A 25,759-nucleotide genomic window follows, 5' to 3' on the forward strand; every position below is an offset into this window, starting at 1 on the left:
CTGGGCGCTTAAAGCAGATGTTGAGGAATGCACACTCCCTGTGTGTAAATAAAACGACTTCTTTGGGTAAAGAAAACGCTTTAAAAGAAAACTCATGCAAAGTCTCTCAGCAGCAGCATGGGGGCAAAGAGGCGTCTATTAAAAAAAAAGTGTGGTTTCAGCTACGCTTTTTGGACATGCCAGTCTTTTATTACAGTTCATAAACGTCATTATGCTCAGAGCCTGGAATTCCTCCAGCTGGTAGCCTTCTGCAAAGGAGCATTTGGTAAAATGAGCACCGTAACCCAGTACAATAAAAATGAGCACCGTAACCCAGTACAATAACCCACTGGTTAGCGATGAGCACCGTAACCCAGTACAATAACCCACTGGTTAGCAATGAGCACCGTAACCCAGTACAATAACCCACTGGTTAGCGATGAGCACCGTAACCCAGTACAATAACCCACTGGTTAGCGGTGGAACTCCACGATGCAGTTCTGTGCCCAGAAGCCTCATCAGTGATCATCACATGTGCAGTGAAAGAGTTACGTGAAGTGACATGTGCAGTGAAAGAGTTACGTGAAGTGAACGTAAGCGTGAAATCTGTCAGTATCCTGCATTATAAAGGTTCGCAGATTATTTTACTGCAAGGATCATGATGAATGATATCATTGTAAACAAAAATATTTGCTAACCTGTGTGTATCCCCCTTTTATATCTGCTGAGCTGAGATACGTTTCGGGAGATATTTTCTTTCAAAGAAGCAGTAAAATGACAGCCCTCTGTGTGTGTTTTCATGAGTTCCTGCAGCATTTTTGGGTCTGGTGTTAGTCTAGTTTGCAGCTAGTGTCCTGGCAGGGAGCACAGAATGATTTGGGGGCGTTGGTTTTAATGGAATTATCAGGTAGCTAATGAAACACTTAGCAGCATTTTATCCCTCATGCTTGGCTGTTGTTTGGGGAATGAGGCAATGATTTGCTTAGTTTTATTTATTTTTTTGTAAATTTGCCCTCATGTACCCCCTCTTTTCGTCTTTAGCCTGGATCAGCATGGGTCCTGGCTTTAGTCTCTGGAAATCAGACACACAGTCCAGTTGGCTTGGAACATCTCCCTTGGCTTGTTTCTCCCTGCAGGAGCCTATTTTTGTAAGCCCTTCTTCTGCCCAGCATTTCAGAGGCTGTACATCGAGACATGCAAACCTGCTGCAGCCATGCTCGTTTGGCTCACTCCGATGAGCGAAAAGTTCCACTGTCTTTGTCAGAACACAAAGTCAAGTGGGACAAATTCAGCCCTCTCTTATCACTGGTGTAAATCCAGGTTCACTCCAGTGACTCCAGATTTTACTCTGAAAGTGCAGTCTGACCCAACAGGTGTATTTTAATACAGCGAGGGTAATGGGGCCAGTGCAATGTCTTGCCAGTGGTGAATAAGATATATTTGGGGATTGTCTGAAATCTCACTCCTGTTTCCTGTGGTTTTGTGTGAGGCTTTCACGGAACAACTAGCTATTCCGAGCTCTCCTTCAATAGGGTGGGAGCATCTTCTTTATTTTTTTAAGTTAGGTCGTTTATTTCACGTCTATTTGAGCTTTCTGCCTGTGTCCTCTGGCTCTGGCCTGCTGTTCTGTCACACACAGCTAACCCTGGATTTGAATAGCAGTGCGAGAGCCAGCGGTGGTTGTGTTTAATGCGGTCGTGTTATTTCCAGTCTGTGCCTGCTCTTTGTCCCTGAATTGACTCCCCTGCCACCCTGATTACTTTCATGTTGCTGCTTTCGGCCCTGATCCAGCCCGTGAGCGTGGATTTAACTGGAAGCACACGCGTCGTCTCCTTTGCCTCAGAGGGATCACTCCCGTGTGTAATGTCACGCGTGTGCTACGGTGCTTTGCTGGCTCAGGGCTCATGGATAGTAATTTCCACCATTCCTGCCTTGTCTCTTCTCCAGAAACCTCGCCCTGCCGGTGGTGCCTGAACCCTTGCCCTGTGTCTTGGCGTGGAGCGTGCACGCCAGCTCTGTGGAAGCCCCGTGTGGATTTAGGGCGCTGCACAAGCGGCAGGTAATGAGAATAATGCGCGGGCATGTGATGCGCTGTATAAAATGAACTAGTGTCATTAAAGGGGGGGGGGGTGATTTCCCTTCCCCCCGTCTCCTCTTAAAATTCACAGGCTCCTGCCTGCAGCAGTAGGTGATTACAGAGGCTGCTCGAGACAATCTCTTCCATAGGCCGCACCTCAGTGTGCTGGCCCCCTACCACACCGTGGGCATCCCCCCACCCGGGTCAGTTCCCTTTTTGGGGTGCCAGAGTGGCGGACAGAGCAGCGTCTTCCTCCATAAACAGGCTTCCCCGGAGGACCCGCCCACTGGCATCCTCCCCCGAGGAGCCAGCAGCCCTGCCCAGCCCAGCCTGGGGGAGATACCCCCTTAGCACCGTGTGCTGGGACTCGCAGCATGGGACTCCATCTGCCCCCGCCTCCCCAGGTGGGCTCTGCCCCCCATCCGAAGCAAACCCCTTTGGGTGTCAATTTGAAGGCCACCTTAGCAGCTGGGGGGTCCCTGACATGAGGCTGGCATGCCAGATATGGTTGGAACAATGGGGGATAACATAGAGGGACTGAAAACTGGACATGGGATGGGGGCCAGGACTTGGAAGGGAAACCAGGAGAAAGGGGACAGATGGGGTGGGTTCAGGACACAGCGGGGGACAGATGGGGCAGGGGGACTAGGACGTGGGGGAAAGATGGGTGGCTAGGAAAACGGGGAGGAAGATGGGGCAGGACAACGAGAGAACTAGATCAAAGCGCATGAAGGAACGATGAATGCATGCAGGGTGCAGACGGACAGGGTAGCGCAGGATAGATCACACTCCAGCTTGCCACGAATCTGCCGACCGAGAGAGCTGTCTCGCTTGCCTGTGCTGAGGGTGACTGAGCAGTTCGCTCCTTTAGCTTTTCTGTGGCGTCCTGCACCGAATGGGGGAGTCCGTGACCGTTGACAACTCAGAGCTGAGCGCTGGCCTTGAAATCCTGTTACGTGCTTCTCCTCTTGAAACTGAGCCTGGCCTGGGTAGAGACAGAAGACCCGGGTCCCTGGAGCGGTGTTAGGTGCGCTTCCCCAGGGCACATAAAGGGACAGATTTCTCTTCACCGTTGGCCCCAAGTGTCGTCCTCCTCTGACTGCTGGGATTTGCATTTTGGGGTCTAGGCAGGGAGGGGCTGGAGCCAGGGGAGTTGCAAACTTCGCTTCATCTCCTTCCAAGGTGACGCTGACAGTCTCACGCTGAATGTAGGCACATCTGTGGGTTTCCTGGGACTGGTCGTTTTTCTGTGGTGGGCAGAGCGTGGCCAGTAGCTTTCGGTTGGAGCTGGAAGGTTTTTTTTTAATAGAAAGACGAAGAAAGAAATGTTTTGGGGAAAAAAAATGCTCTAAAGTGAAATTTAAGCTAAAATTACTACTTGGGGCCGGAGTGCGGCGAAGGCATTTGTCAGCACTTGGAGTCAAAGATGGGAATTGTTGGTTTATTGTGTTAACGTTTTTAGCTATAAAGAAGGCAAAATAATTCTCTCGTTGTGTAATGCAGATGAGGGTCATGCTAGAATTTTGTGGGGCAAATTAAATTAAGCATGGTAAAAAACTCTGGCTCCCTGTCGAGCTGTGCCATCTGTCATGATTTATCAAACGCAAAGTAAGTACAATTTCCACAAGCACTTCAGCGCGGCAGCCATCTAAATCCTCATTTAAAAAACGATCACGGGCTTAGAAGCCTAAATCTTAATAAAAGGTAGGCTCCTAGGAACGTACATTTTGAAAATGGCTCCTAAATCACTTTGGTGCTTTTGAAAATGTAACCTTTTATTTCTACTAAAAGTACACGTGCATTTTAATACCTTTATTGGAGATTTAAACTGCCTCATCTTCCCTCACATGACATTGCCTTGCACCCCTGGGCAAACCATACGCAAGATGTCTCGTTAGATCACTTCATAAAGCATGAATCAAGCCAAACTATTTTCCTGACCCACACGTACGTTTAGCTTCACTTACCTAACTTTGTTATTATTTTGCTTCTGCATTTGCTTTTACTACGTCAGGAAAGGGCAAATATGTCTTCTGTTTGCTAGAGAAATAATTACACAACCAGACATGCCACCTGGGTAGGCTGGCCAGATAGCAAGAGGTAATGGGTACCTATATAAGACAAAGCCTTGAATATCGGGACCATCCTTATAAAATCGGGACGTCTGGTCACACTACAGTGTGGGACACGACCTTTGGGAAGGTTACAGTAGCGAGGGTCTGAAAGTAAAAGAACAGCTGTCGGTCTGGGACTCTTCACCAGTGGTAGCTAACAATCACCAGGTATCACACCACGGTGAAGATTGCGTTTCTGATTCCAGTGCATATGTCCTATCCAGCCGAATGCCCACGTGCCTATGTTATATGTTTGGTTTTTAACTAATAAGCACAGGGGTCTAAAAGCAGATGAGCATATATATAAACCACCATAAAAGGGAAGAGTTGTCAAGGGGATCTGAGCTGGCATGAGATGATAGGAAGGCTTGATCATCCCTAGGAAAAACGGTATGTAGCCGGACTATGAGACCTTTCTAAAGGTCTCTGCCTCTGGCAAGCAGCCCAGCTGTTCAGGCCTCTCTACTGCAAGCACGCTTCATAAAAACAAAGTGATTGATTGTAGGCTTTTGCGATATGGTCTCCCCTGTGATTGTGCATGAAAACGTTTCAAAGCAGTCATACTCCTTGTCACGCAATCAGAAGACAAACAAAAGCAGGTTATTTTTAAACTCTGTTCCTCTTCTGAACTAAATGAGCCAGGAAATGAGGCTTCTAACCCACCAGACGTCTCGCCTTTGCTGCCTTTCTCCAAAGGATCATCCTTCATTGGGTCCAGAGCCCTCCCAGCTCCGGCTGGGCGGCAGAGCCCGCCTGGCCGCATGTGGTGCTATTGCTGACCGCACAGGGGTGGGCTCAGGCACTGGCAGCTTGTTTTGTGAGGTGATTTTCTGCGGGTATTAAATGGAAAAGAAGAACAATTCTGTTATGGAAAGGACACTTCGCTTCCTGGAGTACGTGCACAACCGTGGAGCCAGCCAGCACTGGCTCGAGTGTTTGCCAGAGGCTGTGGCGCTCCAGCTTTTTCATCGCATGGCCCACATCTTGCAAGGGAGAGCGGGACTCATCGGCCACGTCCCTGCCCACTCAGGCTGCGGCAGGGCAGCTCCTCTCCCGGGGCCGGGCCGGTACTTGCTCGCATGGTGGAGTGATGCCAGGGAAACATTCATGTACATTTAGCATCTTTAATAGCAGCTTGGCGAGGAGCCAGCAGCAGGTGATCAGTTCTCCGTGGACGCAGAGCACGGCTTGGGAACCGCTGGCTCAGACCCGCACCAGCCTAAAGGACGCTTCGCCAGGCTGAATGTCTGATTGTTTATTGTTTTGTATGCCTGTGACACCTGGCAGGGGCCAGGGCCTCATTGTCATAGGCGCTGTACAAACAGAACAAGAATATGGTCCCTGCGTCAGGGAGATTATAATCTAAGTATATGATGTGACCACAGCTGGATCCTGACAGATGGGGTGTGCAAGGAAACCATGAGACAATATTGCTCCGCATAATACAGTGGTCTCAGTGCATCAGTGGCCTAACCGTTGTCAAGATTTTTGTAGGCCTCCTGGGTTACTTTTCCTGGTACAGGGTTCTGTGCACAGTAATCTGTGGTAGAAAATCCTATTTTGTTGACTTGAGTAAGCTTTTGTGGGACACTCACATACAGTTGCTAAATAATACAGTTGTTATCACTTCCAAGTAGATAACAAAAGACTGAATTATCTCAGCTAAACATCTTAACAAGCACCACTCTCTTACTTCAGCATGGTTAGCATTAAACAGCCTGGAGAATTATTTCAGGGAGTAATAAAGAGTTATTCATGAAAATGAAGTACACAACACTCGAGGTTGCTCTAACGCCAGTGGAAATAAACACAGGTAGTTATGTTTAATAGGTAAATCACTCAGTGCTCTATTTGGACAGCAACAAGTCCGGTGGGAATTGATATTTGATCTTGCTCTGTGTGCACTGAGTTACCCTCAGAACACCATGGAAATTAAGCCCCTGCGCTGGCTGTGTGACAAAGGGATTAGTGTACTTCTTCAAGTGGTTTCTAAATATTAGTCTGGCCTTTATAGTGAAGAAAGGAGACCTCCTAGTTTCTTTCAAAACAAACTTCTCTAAAGTTAGAAATAAAAGCGGCCATACCAATCCAGGGAGTGACCTTTGAGTCTAATCCATCCAACTGGGTCCCACTCAGGTGGATTTTGCAGCGACGTTTTTCCTTGTAAAGAATGCAGGACATACGTGCTGAGAATTATGTAGAGCAACCAAAAATACACGGTCAGCCCTGCAGGCTGATCCCTTTCGACTGTCAGAGCGAAGACAGGCACAGGGATATGTATCGTGAGGCTTTGGGGCTGGTCATTTTTAATGTGGACACATAATTTGCAGTCACCGCGGCTACCTGACAACTGAAAATATAGTTGTCCTCGTCTCGCTTGTTCCAGGGGGCCAGCTCCAGGCTGGCAGTACTCCACTAAACACAATGGCATGGGACCTACTTATGCCAGGTCTGAATAATAATGCTTTATTATTTGTATGGCGGTAGCACCCTTGGTGGTAGCCCAGAGCCCCAGTGTGCTAACTACTATACATACACAGAACAAAAAGATGGTCCTTGCCTATTGATTATTCACGTAAGTCCTCAGGATTCAGCCCCGTATGTGATAGTCATTTTGTAAGTTGTAACTGTACAGTAATAAGTATAATTAAGTACAGGGGGTGTGTCTGTGTGGGGCTGTGTCAGAAGCAAGAGGAGGCATATGCTGCACTTCACAGATGCACCAGGGATATGATACAGTTTTTAAATCAATGTAGATCTATGAGACAAGAATGATAGAGAATGATGTCAAGTGAGAACATGGTGCCTTTTCCAGCCTGCCGCTCTCAGATCAGTGCTGTGACTCAGAGCAGTGCAATAGATCTGTGCCGTGCAGCAGACCAATGTTACCGAGCAGAATGGCGTGTAGTGCCTTTGCTCACTTTATATGACAATTACCGAGAAAAAACTGCGCTCAAAGAGCACTGACAAAGGTGCAAAGTCCAGCCCTCAGATGTTAGCAAACGCCGGCAGTACGGTGGCCTGTGCAATCTGAATACAGCCCCCTTGTGGGTGTGCATCTTGATACAGCTGTCTTTAATTACATCGGCACGTGCTCTCTTTTCCCCAGGACCCCACCCTCACTGAGGATGGATGGGTTCTCAGGGAATGCTCAGGGTTGTGTAGTTAAGGAGGCTGCTAGCTGTGGGACCCCTGCTCATCCCAGTCTCCCCCACAGACCTCCTTGACTCCTCATCCCAGGCCCAGTCCACAGCCCTCCTCAGCTTCTTATCCCGTGAGCTGAAATCTCCATCGTGGTGCGCTCCAGCATGGCTGCCTCCTCCCTCCCTGCCTACGTTCCAGCAGAGGACATTGTGCTCAGGGCAGATGAAATCTTTAGCGAAGGTAGCGGAAAAGCTCAACCAACCCTCTACTGAGCACGTGTGTGCTGACTTTTTAGAGGCTCAGAAACTGGCCGGATTTGGACGTTTCTTTGTGGGGACAGCAAGAGGCGTATCCCTGACACCAGGTGGACCCCGCTGCCAAATTTCAAGCCTCTGCTCCAAAGCCCGGGGACGCTAGAGCATCTCAATGAAGTGGTTGGAAAACAATTGAACGTTGGGAAAACGACGTGTTTTCCCCTGACCTCGGCCTGAGAAATGACTGGACTGTTTTTGCTGGCATTTTCCAAAAAAATTATTCAGTCTGAGGGAGACACCCAGGGGGAATTTCAGCCCAAATGATTAAAGTTGGGCAAAATGCTAAGTAACTGAAAATAGGGTCTTCTCAACAGACATGTCAGGCCACCTTAACTAGAGGTAGCAATGCCTGTTCTACCTACGATAGCTCTCTGTTGAGCTCTGTTGGTCCCAGAGTGGTAAAACCAACATGGATTTTAGACATCTAGAAATGGTTGCGTCCTTTACTTTGTAGACACCAAGGACTGGATGGGCCTGGAGACAGAGCTACCTTCTCATCCCTAGAGCAGGTCTCTCCATGACAGAGGTGAGGCAGAATGGGGGAAATCTGCATGGCTCAAAACTCTTCTAGGGAGAAGATGAATTGTGTAGATCGGTGAATTGTGTAGATCACCAAAGGGAAAGCAAAGCATTATACAGCAGGCAGACATGCTTATAAAAATCTTGGTTCAGGGGGCGGTTTGCATCAGTGCTTCCCTCCACCCCATACATGCTCTACTTTATTTGGCAGGAAGCTTTGCTGGCTTTGGTTCTCTTCTCAAAGCCCAAAATAGAAAAGAGGGGTTGAACAAAAACTTGGAAGCACAAAGCAGCTCCTAATTTATAGCCCCCGCCCCCGGCTCTCTGTGTCAGTCAGCTATCAGCAGCCAGTAAAGGGTTTGCTATGTCCACAACAGGTGGAGCGAATGGGTGCTGAGCGGAAAGCATGCTTGGAAGGGGGTGGGGAGCAGAGCAGGTGGTGGCATGGAAATAATATGGGACTCTCTCCCCTGGCTGAGGGGAAGAGGCCTGAAAATATTCCAGTGGAGTAAGAGTGATGGATAGACGTGTACAGTTCCCCCTCTTTAAATTTTGCCGTTTTTCCTCTTTCCATTCCCTTTACTTCCAGTATCCCGCTGGCCCATTCCATCCTTCATTCTAGTCACAGCCCAGCCCCCTTCAGTTTCCCTTCCTTTTCCTTTGGGCTTATGTCTTTACCTTCTCCTCTTCCCAGTGCTGGAAGTGGTCTGAAAAAAGCGGGACTGGGACTGGGTGGTTTTTGCCTGGTGAATCTGTGCTGCCCGTGGTCTGTTACGGAGTCCGGTCTTAAGTCTCGGGAAGAGTTTTCATGATACTTTGGGTAAAATCACTCCGCTCTGGATTGATCTGGCTTCTTCCGTGGAGACAGCAGATGGTGACACCACCGTTGTGCTGTCTCCGTGACAGGGCCGGGCTAGTACGTCTGGGCTCGTGTCCCAGTCAGTCTGGTTCGTGAGGTTCCAGAAGCGCTAGGGATGTTTTGTGCCACGACCTCTGGAGTTGGGTATGTGTTCTCTTGGCTGGGGAAGACCAGAGAGGAGGTACTGGCTTCTCTTTTGGCGGGTTTTCTCACTGCCTTCCCCTGGGGTTGGGACTGGGTGCCCACTGTCTGTATGGTAGCTCTTGTACGGCCCCGGTTCAGGAACCATCACTTGGCAGTGTCTGTTTTGCCCATCGTTGACCTGTCTGACTTCCATCGTTTTAGGGCCAGGTCACTGAGAAGACGGTGGTAAGTCACCTCTGGCAGTTTTCAGAACCATCCTGGCTACGTGGGTTTAGACGGCGGTTTGGGGTAGGAACTGCACCGGCTGCTGCGGTGGATGATCTCCTCCTAGCCATGGATGAGACTAGGGAAGGCGTCCGGGCTGGTTCTGTCGGATCGGTCAGCCTCCTTTGAGGCAGCTGACCATGAGGTTGTGTTGGGATGGGTAAGTTACTCTTGAGTGGGTCCGTTGAGCCCTTTCTGGGAATGACCACAGGGGAGTTTGGGGCCATTGTTCCTCCACCTGGATGTCCATGTAGGACACTGCAGAGGTTTGTTTTGTCCCTCCTTCTCCTGCTCAAGGTCATTGGGAGAGTCCGTGAGGACCCCTGGCTAGCAGTGAGTTCAACGGACTGATGGTGCTCATCTCGGTGTTTCCATCACGTCCAAACCGGCTGGAGCAGAGGAAGGACGCACCCAGCGTTTGATGGACTTGCAGAAGGGGTGTGGGTGGGCTGCCTGCGAGAACTGCGCTGCTCCTGTCACCTTTTTGGGGAGAGTTCAAGGGGCTGGTCTTATACATCCTAGACTGGTTTGGGGCCGGGTACTGTCTCTACCCAGGCCCCACAGCTGCAGCTGAGATCAGCAGAGATGCTCTAGCTGTGAGGGGCAGCTGCTGGCTGGGCGATTCCCATGTCTCCATGACCCTCAATATGCTTCCTTCTCCCAGAGCCCCGGTTCTTTAACCTTCCAGGCACGCTGCAAAGTTCATCTTTCATGGCAGTCATGAACGGGACGTGAGGGAAGGGCTGAAAACTGAAGGGATGTTTCCGAGGGGTCCCAGAATATCTTCAGCGGAAAGGTGCGTGTCCTCTTGTGGGCGAGTATAAATTGACCTTTGTGGAATTGGTGGTATGAATAAAAACGCTGTATGGATACATTTTTTTGTTTAAATCCTGTGAGGACATTTTGGAAGGCCCCTGGCACTGTGGGTGGGCCCCGATACATTAAATAAAGACGTGTAATGTTAAGCCCTAAACTCCCTCTTAAATGTTCACTGTCTGAACTGACGACCCTCGGGCATCTTTACTGCATCTGTCCTCTCCTGTCACAGCTGGCAGCAAGCCACCCTGGCTCCAAATCAGGGACCAGAATTCCAAACACCAGCTGGAGGGAAGAGAAACGGTTCTGGGACAATATGTAATTGGAGGAATCTGCATTCATCCAGGAGCCCTTAATTTGTTTTCCAGTCACTTCACAGTTCTGTGTGTGGTGCAGTCAACATACACGGAAGCTTTAAAGTAAAATATTATTCTGCAATGTAGGCAGGATGTTCTCCCACCTCTATATTTATTGCTGCTCAGTTGTCTCCAATGCTGGTGACTAATAGTTCATCAATGCCTGGCTATCTACTGGCTCTATTTAAGTGGCTGTTTCTGCCTTGTCGAGTGACAGAAGGACATGTGAGAAGGCTGAAACTGCCCAGACCTTTTCTGGCAGGATCATTCGGGTCAAGAAAATACTCTGGAAAACACAATGTTCAATCACTGTATATTCAGGTACATGACACACTACCTTAACCATGCTGCCTACTCAACAGCTACCCCGCTGATAAAACGTTAACTTTTGGGGGAATGTTTCCTTGGGTGATTTCTGTATTAGTTGAAAAAATAAAGAAATCTATCAACGTAAAAATACAAAGGCGCAGCTCAAATCCTCATCCTGTCGCCAGCGGTCCAGTGCCTCGTGCTACAGTTTCAACTCTTCCTGAATTCAGGAAGACAGGATTAATACACAGAAGAAGAAAGAAGTGCCCGGGATTGAAGCTTAACTCAGAACTCCTGTAATATGAATTCCTGCTCCTGATTGCTGGAGGTGTAAGGACCTGCGTTCACTGCCCTTTGAAATTCTGCTGGTACTTGATTCTCCTGGCTGGATCGATAGGGAACTCGGATTGGGCTGGTTTCTCCACTTTTCAGTGTAAACTCCAGTGTCTCCCTGTGTGTTGTACTATGCTTGGTACAATGTGGCCTTCTGGGCTCTATCATAATATACGTAACAATAATAATAATACCGGAAAGATACCAGAATAGCAGTAAATGGTCTGGAGTGAACTGGGAAATTGCATAAGGTTATAGAATTATACACAAGAATCATCTAGTCTAGTCCCTTGCCAAGATGCAGGATTTGTTGTGTCTAAACCGTCCAAGACAGATGGCTATCCCAGGCTCATTTTGAAAACCTCCAGTGAAGGAGTTTCCACAACCTCCCTACTAAGTTGGTCTTACAGTCAATCAATTTTAGCTTGGATTTGCAAGGCACTGGATTTTGAAACTTGTTAAACCAACAAACAATTTAAGTGAATTTAATTCAGAAGCAACAGACTGACAATGTTTCAGTTCAGTTTCCTATCATCCAAGTCATGAGATGATAATGAGCATCATATGGAATGGCTGAATCCTCACAAGGTAGGCTGAAAGTTAACTCTGCTGCGCACTTGTCCTCGACGGGTGGAGCGTGACTTGGAAGTGCGTCACATCCCCTGGATTGAGAAAACAGAAGAACTCCTGGTCCCCTGAGGTCCAGCAGCAAGCTGTGCGTGTGGCAGCGTGTAGTTCACAGCTTCCTCAGAATACTCGAGATGGAATTCCTTCATATCTTTGGGGAGATCTTCATAGCCATAGTAATCCAGAGCCAGAGTGGCAAAGCCATGATTGGCTAGCTGGTTTGCCCTATATACAGGGAACCCCCCTCCAGTACCATATATGTCAATGATTCCAGGAAAGGGACCATCTCCGGGAGGCAGGAGAGCGTGGCCCGGATCTCCCTGCTCGCACCAGGATCCTCCTCACGCCGTCCCCCAGGAAGCCCTGCTCGTGGACACCCCAGGCCAGCAGCTGACTGGGGAGGGGTCCGTGGCCCTCGAACACCTCCAGCTCCAGGCAGAGGGGGCGCTGCACATCCCGCTTCACCAGTCACCTGAAGGGTCCAGAGCAGCACCATGGGCTCCAGACCGGAGACGCTGCCTCCCGGTAGTGCCGGGCAGCGGGTGAGATCCAGCTCCCCGCCGCTCTCCGCCTGGTAGCGGGCACAGGACTGGAAGAGCTCGCCCGTCTCGTCCTGCAGGGACATGCGAAGAGTGACCTCCTGCTGCGGGCAGAGCCCCTGCAGAGCAACGGCCAGCGGCTCGTCGGACAGGCTGCGGGGGTGGGCGAGAACTGAACACTGGGCGTCATGGAGGAGGAAGAGGAGAAGGAGGCGGCGGTGGCTGCCCCTGAGCACGCGGTGGTGGCAGGATTGGAGAAGCAGCCTCTGCGAGCAGCACGTAACAGCTCTGCGGAGCATGCACCAAGTGGGCCATCCCATGCTGCTGCTGGTTAGGCCGCCCCGCCCCGCCCCTCCACAACCTCCCTAGGCAGTTTGTTCCCTTGTCCTGCTGTTTTTACAGTTGTAGTCTAAATCGGCTGTAATTTGAACCCATTGACGCTTGTCCTACCCTCTGTGGCAAGAGAGAACAACTTTTCTCCATCTTTTTTATGGCAGCCTTTGGCAGTATTTGCACAGCACCATCATGGCCCAGATGAGTCTCCTCTTCCAAACTAAACATGCCCAGATCCTTCTCAGCAGTGCTGCTGCTAAGCCAGTGATCCCCCATTCTGTATTTGTGCATTTGGTTTCTCTTCCCTGAGTGCAGCACCTAACATTTGTCTTGGCTGAGTTTCATTGTGTTGTCTGTAGCCCATTTATACTAGGACTACCAACCAGGAAAACAGCGACGCCACCTCCAGACCATGTTGTCCTGTATTGTGCCACAGCAGAGGCAACCGGGCTGGGGTGGTGGGACCATGTGGGGTCACGGGTCCCCCATCCCTCAGATTTGCTGCTTGGATTGTACTGAGCACCGCTGAGGCTGGCCCAGCTGCCCTCACTCTGCCCCTTCTGGGTCCGGTTCACCTCTCTGTCACATGGCGAGGACTTTAAATTTATGGACTTACTTTTACATACTGTCTTGCAAACTACACTCCTGGGATGAAATCCTCAGGCCTGTTGAAGTGAATGACAAAACTCCCACTGACTTCAGTGGGGCCGGGATTCCCCCCATTGTATTCTCTGAACCTCTGCCAGCTCCTTTCTCCCTGTTTCTCCTGTTCGCCCTCTCCACTGTGTGTGTGATGCGGCGGCTCTGTGTGTGTGAATTACACTCACACCCGCGCAGTGACTCTTTTTCTCTCTAGTATATCCCCAGAACACCTACATGTTTACATAGTGCTTGTTCCCTCCCATCCGTGAATCTCATCACTCCCATTGAAATGCAGCCATCTCTGGGGTGGAACGTGTTAGCTGTGTAACACTGCACAGGAATGTTACACAGCTCTTTACGCCAGGAAATGAAGAATATCAAATCTGTTTGGAATTACAGAGGATATTTTAGGGCGGCTGAAAGTAACTCAACTGTAATGCGGTGAGAACCACCAGCACTCACATACCATAGGGCGACTGGTGTGCCAAAGAGTTACTGAACAGTAACAAGAATGGTTATCTGTATAAACACCACACACATTGCCAAAAAGATCTGATATGTCTGTAAACATTACACAGTTCAGATGTAAGGACAGTGGCTCAGTAAAAATGCCAGTTCTGATTCCTGTGGCCTCATGAACCACGAGAACAATTTGCTAGAGTTGACCGGGAGAGTTTTCTTAGCCAAAGCATTTTCGTTTCTTACGAACAATCTGCCAAATAAATGGAGCTGCTCTTTTTGGCCAGTCTGGAAATGAATGTTTTCAAACATGGTCATTTCGAGCAGTCTTGGGAAACTTTTTGCTGTAAATCACGGTTGTGAAGGAGCTTGGTTATGGTGCTGTGTCTTTGCTGCGTGGAAGCTCCCCGCAGAGGAGAACTGAGTTGTGCTAATATTATATGGATTACTGTGGTGCTTTGCCAACCTTCCTGTAGTCAAAACAGGCGATTTCCAGCTATTTGCAGCACACCTGACAATACCCATGATGATACGTCACGCGTTACGTTCCAATGGCTGTGCAAAGTGCAGGTGCCACAGAGATGGGCCTTGTTGAGAAGAATCGCAAACACTAGCTCACTGATACTCACAGCCTCCTCTGAGTAGGTGAGAGGCGAAAGTTGAGCTTGGGAGGTTAACAGACTTTCCCACGGCCCCGCAGTGAGTCAGTGTCGTAGACAGGATTAGAATTCAGGAGTTCCTGGCTTCCAGCCCTGGACTCAGGCTGCTGATCACCCTGTCTGCCCTGTCTGGGAACAAAACCCTGTTCCTAGAGTGTTAGGGCTTCCATTGATGTAGTTTCCTGCCCTTCACATGGTAAATAAGTGGGAAAAAGTTGAGGAAATGGAGTTTATAAAGACAATAGCAGGCCAGTCTCAGCTCTGGCTGTGAAAACCAATTGCAATGAGCCATGCAGGATGTTAAATACCAGAAGTAAATCTTCAGGGCATATAAATCCCCCCTATATGTGCCCTAATCACTGTCAAGAGGCCTTGCGTTCTGGCATGCCTTACTGGTTTTCCCTTCTACCTGGCAGAGCTGGTGGGGACCTAAGAATGCTCTGCAGCCCCTCACTCATTCATTTTTTTAACTGGACCCTAAATATTTTGCAGTCAGCCTTTTTTAATGATGAACAGCTCAGAGTTAGTGTAACTGAGACAGCGCAGCCCCAAACCATTTGGGTCGGTACATTAGGTTAACAAGTTGTAACAGTTGTAAGCTACTTCTAAAGCCAAGGCCAAATTGTACGTTAGCAGAGAGGTCAAGTTCCTGCAGTGCCTCTCTGCCTTTAAAACTAATTTGGATGCTGAAGTAGTTGTGCAGGTATTTATATGTTGTCCATGGTACTTTCACCAGATCCTATTCTTCTCCCTTGGATCACCTAAAATGGTAAGAATTTTGGAGTGGGATTAATGCTGTGATCTCTGGGGAGGGGTGTGGACAACTGCTGCTGGCTCTTTCTGTATTAATAGCCTCCCCTTAAATATATTTTATCAAACGAGACACATTCTTATCAGCCGAGAAACTCTGAACTCTGCTGTCTAGGGAGCTGCCTGTGAATTTGTTCCCGCAATAATGGCTTACCACAGACATTCAGGTAAAATGGAAATATTGTAGCTTGTTTAATAAGTGCCAGTCCTGTGTTTAAAATACCTTTATGTTGTGCAGTGTGTTTTGGTTGCAGGATATTGTATCATAAAAGTGATTCTTTATTTACTACATTCTTAGTGGTTTGAACAACTGGTAAGCTGTAATTAATGCTAGCCATGTGGGATTGTAACAATAGAAGTTATTGCTCTGTGTAGCCAAAGATATTGTTGAGTAAGCTCTTTTGAGCAAGAGTAGGGTTCTCTCTCCCATGTACATTGATGGGAATTACGCAAGCAGGTTTTGTGTGTATCCCTTAGCATACCAATATTTCATGGCTTACAGTCTGATCTGAGGAGGTCACTGAAATTGCCCTACCTAAACGTACTGACAGCTTTGGGATTTTGATGGGTGTTAGACATTTTAACAACATCCTCAAGTTAATGGGTTGGGTTGTTTTGTTTTAATGGGCCAGCACATTGTTACACCCACAAACGAAAAATGGCGATCACTTTACCATTCTGAAGCTCATTGCAAGGGTGGGTATAGAGTGGGTCTATTCTGGGGGGCATAGTGTATCCTCCATTTGTAGCACAGCTCCTGTTGACACCAAGCTGAACGGCACACATGGAACAAGTGGAGTTCGTGGCCTTTAAGAGTTAAGTTGATGAGAACACATGACAAAATTAGAGGGGCAAGGGATAGAATGTAGCCCAGCTCACGCCCAGCTTCTCAGGTGTTTTTTGTGCAATGTATGTGTCTATAGTACAATGTTCCTACAGAACGCAGTATTGGTACTTCTAATTTTTGGCATTAGCAGTAAAAATTAATGTATGTGGCATCACTTTAAGAGTTAATATAACCACTCATTTAATTTAGATTTTCGTAAGACATTTATATTTTGTTAACTATCGATTTCTTATTAAAACACACACACAAGAGTGAAGATGGCCACCAAGTATGCCACATGTATTGTACTGTATGGCAGCGTCTTCTTACTGGTCTTGTGGGTAAGACGCTGGACTGGGACTCAGGAGATCAAGCTTCAATTTTCTGCTCTGCCACAGATTCTCTGTGTGACCATGAGCACTTGGCTTAGGTCCTGCTTCTGTAAGTGCCTGTGGTGTCAGGAGCCCTATTAGCATCAGTGGGGCTCCTGGCAGGCAGAAAGTTAAGGGCATGGTTCAGCGTTTGCAGGATTGTGGCCTTAATCACTCCACCCCACATCCCCATCTGTAAAACCGGGTTACCAGCACGTCCCGACCTCAGAGAGGTGTTGTGAGGGTGCTCAGATTCTGTGGTGAGGGGGCCACACCGATGGATATTGCAAAACGCATGAGGAACTTGCAGTAGCTCCTGTCTTAATAAAAACACCTCTAGTTTCTCAACATGGTAGTTTGTAGATTGTGCTGGGTAAGAGTCACACGCACTAAAGCTTTTAAATGGGAGAATGCAGCTCTTGGCTAATCTCCTTGCATAAATGAACCTTTAGTGTTTCTTTTCTCTCTCTTTCTGGTGTGCAAGGGGTATGTACCACCAGCCCGCAACCCCCTTTGACAAGAGGAGCTGTTCATTTCATGCCTCATCATGGATTAAGGGAAGGGTCCGTCCTTGGAAGTGTTTTCTTGTGGCACCTTTACAGTTTATAGCAAACCAGGGGGCATTGCACAAAGGGATGCAGAGTGCAGGAACTGAGATCAGACCCATGTCAGCCAGATCCTCTCTCTCTGCCCAGCAGCACAGCTCCATGCAGTCCTTGAAGCTACATAGATTGACACTAGCTGAGGATGTTTTCTTTGCATGTCCACTGAGAATACTGTTTGCAGCGTTGTGATAGCCGTGTGGGCCCCAGGACAAGGCGGGTGAGGTAATAGCTTTTATTGGACCAACTTCTGTTGGTGGAAGCTTTTGAGTTTCACAGAGCTCGTCTTCAGGATCCATTAAGAGCTGCAATGACACTTGTAATCCTCTTCTGGTGACTCTTCCAAGAGCTCAGACTTCACTGGGAGCAGCTGCGCTGATTTTCCTAAAGCAGCTCCAGAAACGAGCCATCTTCAGCTCAGTATTCAGTTCCCAGCCGCTCTGGCAATGCACCACCTAGACCCCACTGCCCAGTGAACTTGGTTACTAGTTGCAGAAGAGCTCTCTGAAGCTCAAAAGCTTGTCTCTTCTGCCACCAGAAGTTGGGCCAATGAAAGAACTAAGACTCTCTCAGCAATGTATCCAACATCCCAACAGAAGGTTAGTAGGTTAAGGTCTCATCTTCCTAAATGGGAAACAGGTTAATAAAGTTTAAACACAGTTTCCCTATTCATTTTTAGAGACCAAACTTTGAATTCCTGTATAAAGGTTTATCACATTTGTACACGCTCCCTGGACAGAGAAACACACATCCTGTGCTAAGTGCTCTGCTTATCAGTTATGAGTAAGTCTCATTTGTTAAATGTGTTCTGCAAATCATTGCTATGATGTATTGCTTTATATAGCCCGACTGAATTCCAGGGACGCAGGCTGAGGGCCAAGAAAGCCAGGAAAATGAGTGTTTGTATGTTTGGGGGAGAAGGAGGAACTGGCAGAAGGGTTTAGAAATGAATGTTCAGAGAGAGAAGTTGATTATTCAGTCCCTGATGTTGTGTATTGCTTGCAGATAGTGTTTGAGCAAGAGCGTTATTCTACCCAGCGTTATTTGTATGAATGCAATCACCCTGGCACCCAGTTTCATGCTACGTTACAAATAATACTTTCTGGCTTTGTGTCCTTTGGAGAGGAATTACTGAGAACTATCGAGTGGTTTAAAATATTTTAGAATTATTACTGATGATGCAGCCAAACACGAAGCGCACCAGCAAAGTGGAGAAATGCTTAGCACAGTGCCCAGGACTTTGCAGAGGATTAAAACGATTGGTGTGTATGAAATGAAGGGTGGCTTTTGGAAAGGGGCAGAGGCTCTTTTTGCACAATAAACTCATTGGCATCTTTGAGGTCAGGTACATTTACAGCTGAATTGTCACCTGTTTTCACGTGGATTTACTGATATTTGATAAGGTCATTGGTGTGCCCTGCTGCCGTAGCCCAGTTCATCGCTAGGTCTAGGTGGTGCATTGCCAGAGCGGCTGGGAACTGAATACCGAGCTGATAATGGGGTTAGTTTCTGGAGCTGCTTTAGGAAAATTGGCGCTGCTGCTCCCAGTGAAGTCTGAGCTCTTGGAAGAGTAACACAGAGAGGATTACAAGTGTCATTGAACTCCTGTTATTACTTGAGGCTCTCAAGGGAGTTTGAGGAGCTGGCACTTAATGCGGCAGATCCTCCTCTGGCAGTTCACACCCCCACACGTCTACACCTAGCTTCTCCCGCACCTCATGGAGATCAGCCCAGGTGGGAAAGTCATTCAAGTCTGGTTGTTGCTTGTGCCTGTTTGCTCAGAGTTTCCCAATCCATATTTTCTTGTCTCAGTGATTGGTTTGTATGTAAAGCCGAAGGAGCAGTTGGATCAGAATATACTCAGACGATGCGCAATTCTTCTGATGTAAAACAAGGCTGCTCAAACTCCCTTCAGCTAGACACTATGGTCAGGAAAGAATTAGCTTGTGGAAAAGTTACATCCAAAGAAAACATGTTCAGGGTTGTTTTAACCTAGAACACATGCACCACATTGTCTTGCTCTTGAAGTATGTGCTGCACCTGTAACGTTACCGTAGTCCTCGATTAGTGCTTGCTCTGACGTGTGGATAGCTCCTTCGCATTGCTATAGCATATGTGTTGCACTGGCAGGCTCCACACGGGACAGCCACTGAACAACTTGTCTAATGCAACTCCGTCAAGATGCACTCCGACATACAGACAGGTGAAGGAACAAAGGGACCAGGGAAGCGGAGGAATCATGGTATTTCCAGGTTTTACGCCCCAGTTATTCCAAGGCAGTTGCTTCTGACATATGCTGAGGGAAGGGACCTGCCTCTTCCCCTCCTGCAGAAAGATCCCGGGAGACCTTCCCACATGGCCCTGGCAAAACCCTGCTGGAGAAGGCTGCCGAGCCCACCCCAAGACTGGGTGGAGCCTCAGGAGGCCAGGCCATCCGTGTGTGGCCCTGTGCCTCCACCCTGACCCCGCCAGCTCCATGACACCGTTGGAGCCCCGGGGAGCTGGGGACTCTGTGGAAAAGGTCATACAGCCTGGGGGTTGGCCCACGTCCATACGGGGGGGGGGCACGGCCAGCTCCGTGGCAGCACCCCTTCCCCTGCCGCACCCCGCAGTCTCTGTCCCTTCATAGGAATAGCGGCTGGACAGTGGATTATCCCCTCCACACCCACCCATCCCTTGTGTGGACTTAGTCTGTGGAGAGGTCTGTGTGGGGTTTGTGAGGCGAAGAGATGGCTCTGCAGAAGTGGCTGGGCTCCTTTCTCTCCACATGTGTGTGTGTGTGTTCACGCACACAGGGGTTTGCACCATACGTGGATTGGGGTATAGCTGGGCATGATCCAGGCCATAATTAGCACCTCTATTTACAGAAAAATTGACCCCTCCAGTAGCTAGAATCTGGCCTGAGTTCTGTGCTGGCTCCCTGGCGTTGGTATGCCAGGAGGGGCTGGTACGGTGTTTATCTTTTGCAGAGTCTATAGCCGGGATGCTCGAAGTGTTGTCTGTTGTTAGTCCGCGATGCATTAAGATTCAGCGACGTGGTTGCAAGGACGGGCCATAGGTTTGTAGTTATGGGTTCTTGTTCAACGGGCTCATAAAACTAAGAAGACCAAGATGATCTAATGCTGGCTGCCCCCGACTGCACTTAATTCGATTTCTTTAAAATAAATCCTGTTAGGTTGACAGGGCTGCACATATTTGGCCATGGTCAACATAGTTTCCATATTTCTCATCCGTTTACATGTTCAGGAAATGAGACGAACGTGGCTCTTGGCTCAGTTCCATACTGTGCATGGGCTCAACACTGCATCGTCCGCAGGCGAGCTCTGTCTCTCTGACCTTGGCAAGGCCGTGTTTCCAGACAGGAAAACTGAAGTTGGTCCCAATAGAACATGACTGGAGAAGGCTGTTCAGCCAGCTGCTGGGACCTGATTTTATTAGTGCCACGAGAACAGAGACGCTGGACGCTCTCGGCCGATCTCTGCCAATGACTCACTGCGCCACGCCCATCGCTCAGTGTGCCTCAGTTTACCTCCTCTCTAAAACAAGGAGGGACTGTCTGATGGGAATACTTGTACGGGCCACTTGTGGTCTAGATTGGTCAGTGGGGTTGCGCAGATGTAACTGGGAGCAGAATTTTACCCAAGGCTGGAGGAGCCCAGAATAGGAGACACAGAGGAGGCTTCTCCCTCTTTAAAACCTAGGCAGCGCCGGTGTGCGCCAGCCCACCCCCTCCTATTTTTATATTTCGCTTTGTTAATAACATCAGAAGAAATTGAATCCAGTGTGGCCCCATGGCCAGTGTGACCCCATGGCCCCAACACAGGATGTGCTGCCACCTACACATATTTGCGGCTCATGGCAAGTCACTGAGCGTGAGCAGGGAGCAGCAGGGCAACAGCAGGTTCACCTGCACCGAGGCACCACCGCAGCGTTGCAGCCGAGGCGTGTTCCTTTCAACGCTGGGCTGTCTCCTTTGGTGGGGAAAGTAATTTTTGCTACTGGGTTGGCTTGTAGTTAATGAGACACAGCGGAACAACCAACCTGCCGATGTTAACTCGGTGTTGAGGGCTAGGGCCTGCTTCCGCTCCCACTGAAACCAAAGACAATGCGCCCCTTGACCTCAGTGGGACCAGGATTCAGGCCCTTAGCGTGTCATTTCAGATGGTGTAAGTAGTGGAAACGTACCGGTCCCTTGGGACTGGTGAGCGGCCAAAGAGAAAGGAGCATGAACAAGACCCCGAGTTGTAAAAGCACCATCACCTGCTGCCATCAGAGCACTGCAGAAATATATAGTAAGAGCCACAGAAACGCCTCCTGCCGGCATTGCCCGGGAAACTCCACAGCCTTCTAGGTTGTGGACCAGTATGAGAGGGTATTGGCCTAGGCCCGGGGCCACCCTTACTTCCCAAGGGCTTCTGGAGCCTCAGTCTGAGTCATGCGGCTGAACTCCATCAAGGAGGGTTAGTGCCGAGTTGTCTCTCTCGGTGTTTTGCCCCTGAAAAACCCGGCTGTGGGGAGCTGAAGAGCATGCTCCAAGACGCGGCGGAAAGAACCGGCTTCACAGCAACACGGGCCTAATCTCAATCTGTTTTCCTGCAATCACCTGTTTTAGGCTATCAGGAACAAATAATGGAATTTCCTCTTGGCGTTTTCTTTTGACAGGATTCAGCCCCTCTCTCTGTCCAGCTATTAGCAAGGAGGAAATTTCTTGTTCACTTCACCCTTTCATTACAGTGAAGTGAAAAAACGTGGCGGAGTGTTTCAGGATAAATAAGCTAAGCTGCTTTTACATTCGCCCGGCCAGTGACTAATTGTTTCGGGAGGAATTTTCATCCCCCCACCCCCCACTGACCCTGGACCCAGGACTACAGGGAATTATGTCTCCGTGAGGCTGTGTATATGCCATGGTGACAGGAACTGTCCCTCACGCCTCGCTGTGGACAGGTCTAGGGAAGCAGGCCGGGAACAGAAGTTGTCGTTGGGGTACTGAGCAGGGACCTGCCAGCCAGGGAGGGATATCTACGGCGGGTGCCCCCTGCACGCCCAGCCAAAGGGCAACTCAGCTGGCAAACGTTACTTCCAGCAGAAAACTCTACACATCTGCCGCCGCAGCTGAATTCAAAGGCAGGGGCCAGGTTCACAATGTAAGCGAGCCGCCAGCTCTGCAGGGGTGGACAGAGGAAAAGTCACCCGTGCGCAGGTGCCGACTGGCATGAAGTTTCCTGTATTTTAGGGCGAGTTCTCTCCCTTTTTCTGGATGTTAAACCCAAGCTCCAGGCAGGGAGGCAGGTGGAAACCTACACACATGCCCAGCTCCGCCAACAGGAAGGCTGGGCCCCAGGGTAGAACAATCCCACCCGACCCTTCCAGCCGCAGCCCCGCCCACACTGCGCCCCAGGGCCTCCTTCACCCCACCCCAGTCCCCACCCCCTTACCCCCCTTGCCACCACGTCCCTCCCTCGCATCGCTCAGCCCCCCCCCCCTCCACACTCCCCCTTCCCTCAGGGGGCAAGCGACAGCGGGGGTGGGCTGAGTAGGCAGGGAGGAACATGGGGAGCAACAGCAGGCGGGTCTGGGGGGGGGGGGGGTGGCTGAGCAGAGAGGCCAAGTGGGGTGTGGAAGGGGGCCAAGCAGGCAGACGGGCTGATGGGGAGGGATGCAGCAGCGAGTGGGGCCTGAGGCAGAGAGAGAGAGAGAGAGAGAGAGAGTGTGGTGTGTGTGTGTTCGTTCCATCCCGCTATGTCACCTTCCCGCCCAGGCTGCTTTTCAACCCGCAAGTCATTCGCCCTGTCTGCAGGTCCTCATAGAGCTCAGTGAGAGAGCCAGCCGTTTACTCAGGGCTCCTGACACCCAGTCCTGTGGCTGAATGCAGGCCTAGCCTGCTTGCACACAGAACATTACATCCCGGTCCTCTAGGGTGCTCTGACATGGAGGTGGGACCTGATCAAGGCTGCCCTCCCCCGTCACTTTTCAGTGTTAAAAGTCCTGCAGTGCTTAAATTACCAGGTGATGGCGGGAGTTATCAAACTGTGTATGTTCACCGTTACTGTGGGTTCTGGACTCCTGTATGCAAGGCATGGCTGATGGCTAGTAGCATGCTTAAGCGTCTTCATGTCCCTGCACCACCTGGCCTGGAGGACGTGTTGCCGGCTGCTTTTATTGCTATGCCTTTTGGACGTGCGCTAAACGCGTTCCCCAGCGGTGTGGCTCGGTACAAAAGGCGGCAACGTCTCCTACCGTGGCCGTGTGTTCGCCTGCATAACCCTACATCACCGCAGCTGGGTAGCTTTTGGGGAAAAGCTGAATGCTCTAGCCTTGAAATAGCAATTAAAAAAATTGTTTTTACCTGTAAAAGTCTTGCAGGAGTCGCTCTCTCTGTCTCTCTACGTGTCAATGGTCGCATCCGTAGCATTTTGAGCAGAAGGTGGGGGTTACACCCAGGCTCAGCTCCAGGCATCTATAGCAGGACGCTAAGCCAACCTCACCTCAGTTTGCAAGCAAAAAACGTTTTAACTGACTCCATGGGACTGGGCCTGGCCCCGTTAGAGCCAGTGGGACCCTTGTCCTTGACTAAAAGGGAGCTGGCTGAGTGCGCCATGCAGGGGCGGAGCCGTGAGTGGAGGACGGGGCTGCTGCAGCCAGGCCGCTACTGTCTGGGCACTGGGGAAGTTGGTCCATTGGTTCCCTGACTCCTCAGCTGGGAGCTGGGTTTTCGTGGCCACGGACCCTGACCCACCACTAGCCCTGCCACCGCGTACAGAGCAGGGGATGCTGACACTGCAGGGCTTCCAAAGCCGGGCCCCTTTCAGGACGGGGCAACAGCAGCGCCTTTCATAGGAGAGCGACCCGCATGTTATTTCACACACACACACACACACACACACCCCCTCCCCCTGGTACAGATTTCATAGCACAGCAACAAGCCAGTCGCGCCCGCCCCCCCCCTCCCCCCCCCCCCAGCAGCCGCTCGTTTGGATCTGGTATTTAATTGTGTTCTGCCCCCCCCGCTCCCCCTCCGGCCCCCAAACCCCTTAGACAGTGGCCAGCGGTTGTGACACCTCATATGGGCAGGGTCTGAGCTGCCCTCTGGTGGCAGCAAAGGCTAAGACTGCACCCACGCCTCCTGCCGTGATAGGAATAAAGAGTGCACGGTGTGTGTGAGAGCGAGCACAATGTTTGGGGGGGGGGGGGGGGGGGAACACGCCCTGACCATGCCTGCAGTTATGTGCGCACACACACACACACGCACTTTTAAAACCTGCCGTGGCAGGGAGCCCAGCGGTGTCAGTGAAGCATGGCCGTGGCGCAAAGGGTATCGGCGTGAATGTGCCCGTGCAGACGCTGCCGGAAGCGTTGCTGTAGCTCTCGTTGCTAACATTGTGTTTTTACAACCTATGGCTCCAGCTGATGGTTGCCGCTGGGCGGCTGGCCGTGGTGCTGGGCGCGTTAGCCGCACTGGGTGCAGGGGGCATGTCGCGCGTGGTGGCGTGGACTGCGCTAGGTGCTGCACAGTGCTGCGGGCCCATTGCCTGTAGACTGTGGTGGCGGCTGTTGGGGGCTAGGCGCCATGAGCGAGGTCTTGTATTTCAGCGACCGGCTGCGTGGCGAGGCCCCGCCACAACCCTTTGCTGTTGCCGCTGCTCCCCAAATGTGGGTGGCCCCCCCACGACCCGGCTCCTGCCGTATAGGCCTGTTTCTGTTTAGCGCCGCTGGCCCCGCTCTCCGCTACCTGCCATTACAATGCCCTTGGCGAGCGCTGCGTGTGGTGCGGGCACGGCTGTAGCTCACCGTCAGACTGGCTGATTGTTGCTGACAGGCGTTCCCCAAGTCCCGGTCGCACATGACGGGGTGGCGTTTAGCCCCAGTACCGCGGCAGACAGGTGTTGAACTGCCTCCACGTTACCTGTTTTCCCTCCCGGCAGGGCCGAGCAGTTACACCGTGGGCACCATGTCGGAGCGCTTTGACTGCCACTACTGCCGCGACCCGCTGCACGGGCAGAAGTACGTGCAGAAGGAGGGCCGCCACTGCTGCGTGAAGTGCTTCGAAAAATTCTGTGCCAACACCTGCATTGAGTGCAAGAAACCCATTGGGGCTGACGCCAAGGTACGGGCCCCCCCCCCCCCATCGCAATGCATGTGACTAGCAGTGGCCAGTGGCTTCCAACTGGATTGTTCTGTGGGATGTTTTCTGGCCCGGGGACAGATGGCAAGCTTTTGTCTGCCCCCAGTTTGTTAATTTTTTTCACTCTTTCCCCCACCGTTTAAAATAAAGTGTATGTGTTGGGGTGGGGGGGCAAGGGTTAATGGTGCTGGCAGAAGACAAGGCATTGGTGCAGCCATCACGCCATGGCGCTAGAAACACTACATGGGAGGCTGCGCCCAGCACACGGGGTGGTTTGACAGAACGGCCCAGGCTGGGAGCGGGCGACAGGAGCAGCATGCAGCGATTTCATGCGGCAGCGTTGATACAGCCCGTGGGGTAGGGCCAGGGCCTGTAACGTGCGTGGAACCGGAGCAAGCGGGACAGCGTTGGCAGGCTGAGCGCAGGGGGCACTAGCTGACCAAGGGACAGAAGAGCTGCACGTCCATTCCCTACCCACAACGTTTAGCTGTTGTTTCCTGTTCTTACCTACAGCTTTTATTTGGAACAACAAAAACCCTGT

General features: G+C 50.5%; 1 protein-coding gene and 1 pseudogene across 3 annotated transcripts in view; one reads left to right on the forward strand and one right to left on the reverse strand.

Annotated features, from left to right (window-relative positions):
* The window catches only part of FHL1 (four and a half LIM domains 1), a 47,474-nt gene that overhangs the window by 15,985 nt on the left and 5,730 nt on the right, over positions 1-25,759 (forward strand). The window contains exons 2-3 of one of the 3 annotated variants that reach the window (XM_067548061.1): positions 1,927-2,038; positions 25,019-25,200. In XM_067548061.1, coding sequence (XP_067404162.1) covers positions 25,045-25,200 — 156 coding nt within the window. In that variant the 5' untranslated portion in view covers positions 1,927-2,038; positions 25,019-25,044. Of the gene's footprint in view, positions 1-1,926; positions 2,039-15,317; positions 15,465-19,318; positions 19,339-25,018; positions 25,201-25,759 lie in introns of those variants that run through there. The other 2 variants (XM_067548060.1, XM_067548058.1) reach the window with 2 other exon arrangements.
* Positions 11,882-12,693, reverse strand: LOC137153853 (acyl-coenzyme A thioesterase 1 pseudogene; annotated as a pseudogene).

Source organism: Emydura macquarii, unplaced genomic scaffold (genome assembly GCF_026122565.2).
Source record: "Emydura macquarii macquarii isolate MOO-44397 ecotype Brisbane River unplaced genomic scaffold, CSIRO-AGI_Emac_v2 contig_1253, whole genome shotgun sequence".
NCBI classification, from domain to species: domain Eukaryota; kingdom Metazoa; phylum Chordata; order Testudines; family Chelidae; genus Emydura; species Emydura macquarii.